Source organism: Sciurus carolinensis, chromosome 13 (genome assembly GCF_902686445.1).
Source record: "Sciurus carolinensis chromosome 13, mSciCar1.2, whole genome shotgun sequence".
Lineage (NCBI taxonomy): Eukaryota > Metazoa > Chordata > Mammalia > Rodentia > Sciuridae > Sciurus > Sciurus carolinensis.
The window spans coordinates 5,628,161-5,637,224 of record NC_062225.1 but is presented as its reverse complement, the minus strand read 5'-3'; the positions used below and the strand labels follow the sequence as shown (position 1 = coordinate 5,637,224).

At 59.2% G+C, this 9,064-nt stretch overlaps 1 protein-coding gene across 1 annotated transcript; it reads left to right on the top strand.

Moving 5' to 3' along the window:
• The first annotated feature begins 525 nt into the window (after positions 1 to 525).
• Astl (astacin like metalloendopeptidase) lies at positions 526 to 8,536 on the top strand. Its single transcript, XM_047523420.1, has 9 exons — positions 526 to 571; positions 1,183 to 1,308; positions 2,932 to 2,993; positions 4,130 to 4,223; positions 4,585 to 4,702; positions 4,955 to 5,136; positions 6,703 to 6,784; positions 6,866 to 7,020; positions 8,202 to 8,536. The coding sequence occupies exons 1-9, from the start codon at positions 526 to 528 to the stop codon at positions 8,534 to 8,536; spliced, it is 1,200 nt and encodes a 399-aa protein (XP_047379376.1).
• The last annotated feature ends 528 nt before the right edge of the window (positions 8,537 to 9,064 follow it).

The following is a 9,064-nucleotide window of genomic DNA, read 5'->3' as shown; positions in this document are numbered from 1 at the left end:
CTCAACCGTACCCCCAGCTCCTTCCACTGCGTTTCTCTGCCCTCTGCTGGTGGCAGGGGATCTCCCAAGTGCATCAAGTCCATCAAGTCCATGTCCACGCCCATAATCCACTTCAGCCGTCAGGGTTTGGGCCAGGGTCCAGAAGGCTCAGGCCTGGGCTGGTGGAGGGGACCACGTGCAGGAGCGGGAGGGGCCGCAGCTGGAGGAGCATCTGCAGCTGGAGGCGGCTGGGCGGGGCCGCAGATGGAGGAGAGGCCGCAGCTGGAAGTGGCTGGGCGGGGCCGCAGATGGAGGAGGGTCTGCACGTGGTGGTGGCTGGGCGGGGCCGCAGATGGAGGAGGGGCCGCAGATGGAAGAGGGTCTGCAGCTGGAGGTGGCTGGGCGGGCCGCAGATGGGGGTCCGCAGGTGGGAGCTGGGAAAGCTCTTTAACGGGCGGTGGGGGGAGGCCTGCAAGTGGCTGTCTCCTCCCGCTGAGGAGCCGTCCTTGTGCTGCTGGGGGTCTGCCGGGACCGGCCACCGGGAGCATGGGGGGCCTCTGGCTTTGGGGGCTGGGTCTGCTGGCCTTGCCAGGTAAGCTAGCTGCCTGTCCTCCTCCCGCTGGCCCCAGCCTGTCAGGCTCCATGGAGAGGCCGGGAGAGGGTGGCCGCAGGGATCTTAGCTGAGTTTAAGGGCACTTTCCAGGATGTTCCTGGAAGTCAGCTCCTGGGGACTGCGGTGGGGACCCCCTGAAAGCCTCCGGAGCAGAGGGCCTCCCTGACCCACTAGTTTTGGGGTGGGGGGTTCCCACTCCAGCCCCCTCCAGGGTGAGAGTCACCCACACTGAGCCCATTTTCCAAAAGCCTAGACCAGAGTAGGTCTGAGGCTAGCCCCAGCCCGCCATGTCCTCGGGCCCTGTGACTCCGTTCTGTCCCACTCCTGCCACCATCTTCTAGCAGAACACATTTTTGAGCCGAGTGCTGGTCCTGGAAAGGACCTCCCTCCTCGAAGTCGGCTGGGCCTTGTCACCATTGTGGATGAGTAGGGAGGCCAGGCAGGACTCGAGGACTCCTGCAAGGGGTCTGTCCTTCATGAAGGACTGGGTCTTACAGCCTGACACCCCAAAATCACCCCGAGTCACCCCTTCTGCCTCACTCCTGGGCACTCTGCGCTTCTGTGTATTTGTATCCATCTGTCTGGGCCAGGTTGGATCCTTGGAGCAACCTCAGCTTCCAGATGTCCAGGAGTCTGTGACCCTGGAGTCCCGGAAGACCTCACCCCTGAGGGAACCCAGGTGTCCTGGGACGAGGACATCCCTGCGATTAACCAAGGTGAGGACACAGTCCTCTTGTGGCCTGGAGGGGCATGACATTGTCCATGTGATGTAAAAACCACTCCCCTTGGCTTTGCAGAGAACCAAGAGGCAGAATCTGGCTGGGTAGGTGCTAAGTGGGTAGAAGCTCTGGAGGGGAATTCTTTTTTCTTTGTTTTTTGTACCGGGGATTGAACCCAGGGGCACTCGACCACTGAGCCACATCCCAGCCCTATCTTGTATTTTATTTAGAGACAGGGTCTCAATAAATTACTGAGACTGGCTTTGAACTTGATTCTCCTGCCTCTGCCTCCTGAGCCGTTGGGACGCCCGAATGGAGGCAAAGTCTTGCAGGGACTTTTTCGGTATCTTTTCTAGTGGGTTGTAAGTACCACAGGTCTTTAAAAAAAAAAAACAAACCCGGTCTGATGGAAGTAGAGCTCACTGGGCTCTTTGACCTGGGAGCTGAGTTTAATCATCAGCACATGTTGGAAAATGCCTCAAGCACTCCATGAGGGACAGGCTGCAGGTGTGATCAGGCTAGGGGTGCAAAGGCTCAGCACCCCCTGTTTGGAGATCTCTGCTGAAACTGAGGACATGCAGGTAGCCTGGGACAAAGGAAGAAAAGGAGATGGGAGTTCTGATGTCGGAGGCGTCAGGGCTGAAGCCCTGGGGAGGCAGGCGAGAGTCTCCTGGCTGTGGGGCCATCTTGACCTTGGAGAGAACTCCAAGCCCAGCACCTTCTCCTGCCCTGGTCGTCCTGAGTGGTCTGCAGTAGCCATCACCAAGTGTCTTTCCTGGCACTGCCTTTCAGAGGCCATGGAGAAAGCCCCTGTGCTGGGGCCCTAGAGCCTGCCTGAGTTGCTGAGGCTGCCCACGCCCTGGGCAGTGGCCCTCACTAGCAGCACCTGTGAGCTTCTGCCAAGGCTGCACAGCTGTCCCCGTTTCCTGAGCACAATGGTGGCCAGAGGGCGCTGCCTTGACCAGAGATGCCTGGAAGGCTGCTCCAGCGGTGGCCAAGGTGCTCGGAAGGGTCAGGAGTCCGGCCCCTGCTTCAGGACGGGCCAGATCCCAGGTGCCGCCTGTGGCCCCGTGCTCTGTGGGGCCAGGCCCGCCTGCGCTCTTCCCTGCCCTTTCCTGCTTCCCTCGCGGTTCCCCTGGGGACCACTCCCTCCGTAAGTCACTTGCAGAAGGCTCCTTACAGAAGGCTCCTTGGCCTCCAGAAAGCAGAAGCAGAGACAGCAGAGCTGGGGAGGGGCGTGCGAGGCTGGTGCTTGCCCTCCCTGGGGCTGTGCCAGTGGAATTGTGTCCTGCCACCTCAGGGGTCCTGAGTGACAGGTGGGCAGGGATAAGATGGAAGATGAGGTGAGCAGGAGACAGGAGCATGTCCTGAGGAGCGGGAGTGGGGGGGGCGTCCCAGGAGGCCAGCCCTGGACAGCAGAGGCCCTGGCTGGGGACTGGACCGTGGGATTGTGGGAGCTGTGGGTTGTGAGTGAGCGGGGTGGATCCCACGAGGCTGAGGCAGCACAGGCATCTGTAGGCTGGGACCACGGGCCCTGTGACCTGCCTGAGGTCACGCAGGAGCCTCTGCCGGGCCTGTCCCTGGAGCCTGTGTCCCGACATCCCTCTCTCCTTCTCCCAGGGCTCATCCCGGAGGAGACCCCAGACAGCAGCTTCCTTGTGGAGGGGGACATCATCCGGCCGGTGAGTGTGCCCGTGTAGGGACAGGGCCTCTGCCTGCCCATAGGTGTCTGGGGGGCTTGACTGGGAGGGACCCCGCTGTTCCTCATACTTGGATAGACACCTCTCTGCCGAGGCAGATGATTGTTCTGTCAGGAACAAGGAGCCTGAACTGAGGGGGGGCGATGGCTGACGTGGCACAGCCTCAGCTCAGGAGGGCTTCCTGGAGGAGGAGGTCGAGCCCGCAGGCCCCGCTTGGTGTTCAGCCAGGGCAGGTCCTCGGGAAGCCCAGGAGACTTGAGCATAGGCTGCAGGGAGCGGGGAGCTGGGTGGCCACGATGACTGGGGCAGGGGCTGCCAGAAGGAGCCGGTGGGGTGGGCTGGGGGCCTGGGCTGGGCTGCTGGGCGTGAGGATCTGTTTAGGATTCGCTGTACTTAAGCCACTCGGCCGGAGGCTCCTGAGCAGGCCGTGTGACAGTGTGAAGAAGGAGCTGTGGCTGCCAGGCCCTGATGGCTGCGGTGGAGGGTCGCCGGCCAGTGTGGTCCCTGGAGCCCCTGGGCAGGGAGGCCCAAGGGGGAGGCTGGTCACGTGACCCCCAGAGCACTTGGGAGCCCTGTTTGGCCTTGAGGGGGGACAGCTGGGAGCTGTGGCGCTCACATTCCCAGAGTTTTGGGAACTACCAGCCAGGGTGCTGCCTTGGCGTCACTCTGAAGGTCCCCATCCCCGTCCACAAGCTCTGTGACGTCCTGGACCAAGGTCTGGGTGTTGAGCATCATAATTCACATGGCTAGTACCAAGCGTAGTGGTGGCACCTACTATCCCAGCAGCTAGGGAGGCTAAGGCAGGAGGATTGCAAGTTCAAGGCCAGCCTCAGCAACTTAGCAATGCCCTGTCTCAAAAAATAAAAAGGCTGGGGAGGTGGCTCAGTAGTAAACACCCCTGGTTCAATCCTCTTAAAAAAACAAAACAAAAAACTCACACGCTGGCCCGTTCACTTCCTGTGCTTCTGTCCCTCTTCCAGTGGCTGCCCTATCCCCACACCCATGACCCGCATCCCACACCTTTAGGGCTCTGGTGGCCTGGGGTGTGGCACCCTTGGGGGCCCAAAGCTTGGGTGGCCTGTGTTCTTAGAGACCCCTGAGATGCCCTCTCTCCTCAGAGTCCCTTCCGACTCTTGTCGGTGACCAGCAACAAGTGGCCCAAGGGTGCCAGCGGTGCTGTGGAGGTCCCCTTCCTGCTCTCCAGCAAGTACGGTGAGCGGGGCCGCCCCTCCTCCTGCACGGGGCTGCTGTCTGGGCCTCGCCCCTTTCCTTGTGTGGCCACGTCCTTTGCTACCCAGAGGCCCTTCTATGAGGGTCCTTGCAGTCCCAGGGCCTCCTGAGCCAGGGAGCACTGACATCTTGGAAGAAGAGATGGAGAGGGTCCCCACGGGGCTGTCTGGTCCCTGCAGGCCGCATGGGCACATAGCCTTCTTCCCTGAGGCTGCTGTCTCTTGACACGTTTGGGGGAGGGTGAGCCGGAAGACCTGTCCCCAGCCCCACATGGACTTCAAAGGCCGGGAGGGCTCTGGCAGCTGGGAGGGCTGGGGGTTCAGCCAGGGTGTGTCTCCCCCAGATGAGCCCAGCCGCCGGGTCATCCTGGAGGCGCTGGCTGAGTTCGAACGCGTCACCTGCATCAGGTTTGTCGCCTACAAGGGCCAGAGAGACTTCATCTCCGTCATCCCCATGACTGGGTGAGTGTTCCTGGGGTGTGTCTCGGTTTGCTTCTGTGGCCAGCGCAGTAGGACCTGGGCTCCGACTCCCCCTGCCCACCCGGAGGATTTGTCCCGGGAGAGCTGGGCCCACAGGCTGAAGCTGGGGACGGGGTGGGCGCTGGCCCTCGTTTACAGAGCCCGCATCTCCTGAAGGCGCAGAGTGCGTCTGGCCAGGTGGCGGGTGTCCAGGTGAACTGAATTCCCTAACTTCTCAGCCTCACGGTCTTGCAGGTGCTTCTCGGGCGTAGGGCGCAGCGGAGGGATGCAGGTGGTGTCCCTGGCGCCTGCCTGTCTCCGGAGGGGCCGGGGTATTGTCCTGCACGAGCTCATGCATGTGCTGGGCTTCTGGCATGAGCATTCGCGGGCTGACCGGGACCACTACATCCGTGTCAACTGGAACGAGATCCTCCCCGGTAAGCCAGGCCGGCTTGGGGGCCTGGGCCTCTGGGGGAGGGCAGCGGCTCAGGCCAGAGTGTTGTCCACCTCCCATGAGGGAGGCTGTCCACCCTCCCCACCACCTGCCTGACCCCACGGGGAAGACGGGCTCCCCCTTCTCTCTGGTGCCTGGAGAGGGTCCAGCTGCGCTCACTCTGGGCTCTGAGCCTTCACCTGCCCTGGTAATCGTGCCGGAGCAAGAGCATCACCGTCTGCTGGGTGTCTCATTTCTTCTCACTGGCCCATCGGTCACTTGAGCATGGCAGCTGGGTGGGTTGAGCAAGAGGGGAGCCGGGAGGTAGCAGGGTGCCTGTGCCAGGCCAGGGGCCCAGGGTAGCACTTCAGGGCTGGGGCACGAGATGGGCCCTGACAGGCACGAGCGTCAGAGGAAGCCCAGGAGACCCAGGCTGGTGTTGGGGAGCCAGCGAGCAGCAGCTGCAGATTGGGCCTCTGATCAGGGGGTATGGGATCCCCGCTGTTGTGCCTGGGTGGCCTGATTTCGGAGGTAGGACTGAGGACAACTGGCTGATGTGGGGAGGGTACCAAGGAGGCGTGGGAGAAGTCAGAGGGCTGAGCCCAGAAGTGGGAGCTCTCCTGGAACTGTGGTGTTGGCCGCAGGGAAGGTACCTGAGGGGAAGGCAGGTGCACGTAGGTAGCACCTTACAAAGGGACTGGGACTGGATGAGGCTAGGTGGGGGGACTGTGTGGCAGTGATGGAGGACTCCGCACCCAGCACCCTGAGACCACACCCTCAAGTGCTCTTGGAACACTTGTGAGCATTTGCCCCGAGAAACTCTGCATCTGAAAAAGCAGAGTTAATACAAAGCTTCTGGTCATGACCGTGAAGTAGAAACTGAGAGCAAATCAAAATCAAAAACATCTCCCACTCACGTTCGTTTTTCATGTTTCATGTCTTCCTTTTGGCTCTGGAGTTAAAGAAAGGGCAGGAATTCTCAATCAGGGAATGCTATGTTAAAACCTTCGGAGGTTAGTGGTTCTGGCGACCTTGGGGGAAAACGTGTGGATGCACCCTATTCATAAAATAGGGGCTGGGCTGCCTGCAGCTCAGGGGTAGAGCTCTAGCTGAGACGGTGTCGGGTTTGACCTGAGGCGGAGAGAGTGAGGTGGAGTTGCTGCTGGGGGTCGGGGGCTTCGTGACCCCAGCTGGGTGGGCTATAGACCTCTAACGCTGGGTCCAGGAGCTGATGGTACAGGGCATCCAGGACACTGGGCAGCCCGTGGCTTCATGGAAGTTGTGTGTGCACAAAGATTCAGCCCACACAAGGTGACTTTAGCAATGAGAGGTAGAACTGGCGGGTGGCGGTGGCCAGCCACGTGTCCCTTGCTCTGCATTACCTGGTATGGGTTTGGATTCCTCCCAGGGCTGGGTGTGCGGGAGGCCGGGACCAGTGCAGGAAATGGCACACTTGAGCGGAGGGTCTGAACCACAGCTAAGTGGGTTATAAATTCCTGCTCTGCCTGCTGGTTCTTCAATCTCTAGATTGCGTGTTTTTTTTTTTTTTTTTTTTTCTTTTTTTTTGAAGGCTTTGAAATCAACTTCATCAAATCTCGGAACAGCAACATGCTGGCGCCCTATGACTACTCCTCAGTGCTGCACTACGGCAGGTGAGCGTCCCTCCTCTGGCCCTCCCGCCCCGCCCTCCCAGCCCCAGCATGACTCTGCTTCGCCCCACCCCTGGGTTGCAGGCTTGCCTTCAGCCGGCGTGGGCAGCCCACCATCATACCGCTCTGGGCCCCCAGTGTCCACATTGGCCAGCGATGGAACCTGAGTGCCTCGGACATCACACGGGTCCGCAGGCTCTATGACTGCAGCCCAAGTGCCCCTGACTCCCAGGGGAGAGGTGAGTGATAGGGAGGTGACCTGGGCGGGAGAAGGCTCTGGTGCTGAAGTGGGCTCAGGGAGGGTGAAGGGGTAGAAGACAAGGTAGCAGAGGGTAGAAGGATGGGGTCACCAGAGGGTTACCGAGGTCCACGTAGGACGAGCACTGGGAAATGTTAACACTCACTCAGGACGAAAACCTCTTGGCAATTAGAAATGGAGGTAACTCTCTAGATAACAGATGTTTACAAAAAACCAGAACAAAATCCTTTTTTAGTATTAAAACTTTAAGACCAAGACATTATTTCCCACTATTGTCCCATTAGTAAATATTGGAGTGGTAGTCCTAGCCATTGCAATATGACAAGAAAAAAGCAAGGTTTGAGAATGATGAGGGAAGTAAAAATTGTCACTAATCATAGGTGACTATAGTAAAAGCAAAATCCATGAATTACTAGAATTATAATTTTAAAAGATAAATGCAATCACTACATAAGAATCGATTCTAGGGCTGGGGAGATAGCTCAGCTGGTAGAGTGCTCGCCTTGCAAGCACAAGGCCCTGAGTTCCATCCCCAGTACCGCGCCAAAAAAAAAAAAAAAAAAAAAAAAAAATCGATTCTACTTCCATAAACCCTCAGAAAGTAGAACTTTTTGATAGAGATCATTATGATACTGACAATAAAAACAGGGCCTCAAGGGATAAACATGACACAGCTTTAGAAAACTTCCATGGGGGAACATTTAAAAAATACTTAGGAATATAGAAACTGGGTGTGATGGGGCACGCTTGTAATTCCAGTGACTTGAGACTAAGGCAGGAGCGGGGTTGCAAGTTTGAGGTCACCCTTAGCAACTCAGATGGTCCTAAGCAATTTAGCAACAGGGAACAACCCAAGGAAGGGTCTGGAAGGCGAAGGCTGTGGTGACAGTTCAGGTGGGCTTTCCGGGCAGCCTGGGGCTTGAGGGGAGATCTTCTGGTGATTTCAGGGGCACATGGGGAGGAGGGGGTGACTCTTGTCCTAGTCTCTGGGAGTGCGGAGGTTTGGGTCTATCAGGTAGCTACTTAACAGGACCTGGTTGGTCATCGACCCTGTGAGCTGGGCCGGGCACCCGCTGGAGTAGAGCTGGAGCCAGCGCTGGCTCTCTGCAGCTGGACCATGTCCCTCTGATTCTGGGCCCGACATCCTGTCTCTTGCTCCAGGGTTCCAGGACCACACCAATGGTAGGAGTCGCACCCCTGACTCCAGGCCACGCCTGCAAAGACTTCTGGAGGCGCTGTCGGTGGAGCCCAGGAACCCGAGGGCTGGAGGCCAGCCTGTGGCTGCCGGGCCTGTTGAGAGGAAGCTCCACGTGGAGGCTGTGGTGAGGCCAGCTCAGACCGCAGCTGCAGCAGGCACGCCGGACACGGCTGCAGAGCAGCCCCAGCTGGCTCCGTTCCCAGAGGCAGGAGACCCGCCAGCACCTGCGCCGGGGAGCCCAGCTCTGCCAGGAGACTGTGTACCCAGAAGTCCCTTCAGAGGAATGTCCAGAGATTGAGCCTGTGGTCTGTCCCCAAGTGGGAAGACACGTTCTGCCTGGAAGAACTGGTTCGCCAAACTCTCAGCCCCTCTGGGCAGCCTCTGTCGTCACCGCTGACCTGGCCACACTCTGAGGCCAGGTCACTTTCTTCTCATCATGTTCCCCAGAGGCTCCTGGGATAGAGGCCCTTCAGGTTCTGTTGCAGCAGAAGGCAGACCTAGCTCTGCTTGCTCTTGACTTTTGCTCTAGCCCCGGAGGATGCAGAGAAGGGGAAGAGACATTCTCCAGGGCCAGGATCCTGGGAGGGATGAGGAAGAAGCAAGTTCCCTGGAAGCCGCCCTAGAGCTGAGGCCCAACCCCCAGCATGGACAGATGGTGCTGCCCCTACCTCTGCCTTGGAGTCGGGCCTCGCTGAGGATGTTGCTCTGCAGCCCTGGCCTCCAGCCCTGTCCTCTCCTCTGCAGAGCAGGAGGCCTGTGGCCATGGGGCCCCACCAGTGGGAAGACCAGGAAGAGGCAGGGCCTTAGCAGGAGCCCAGGCTCTAGA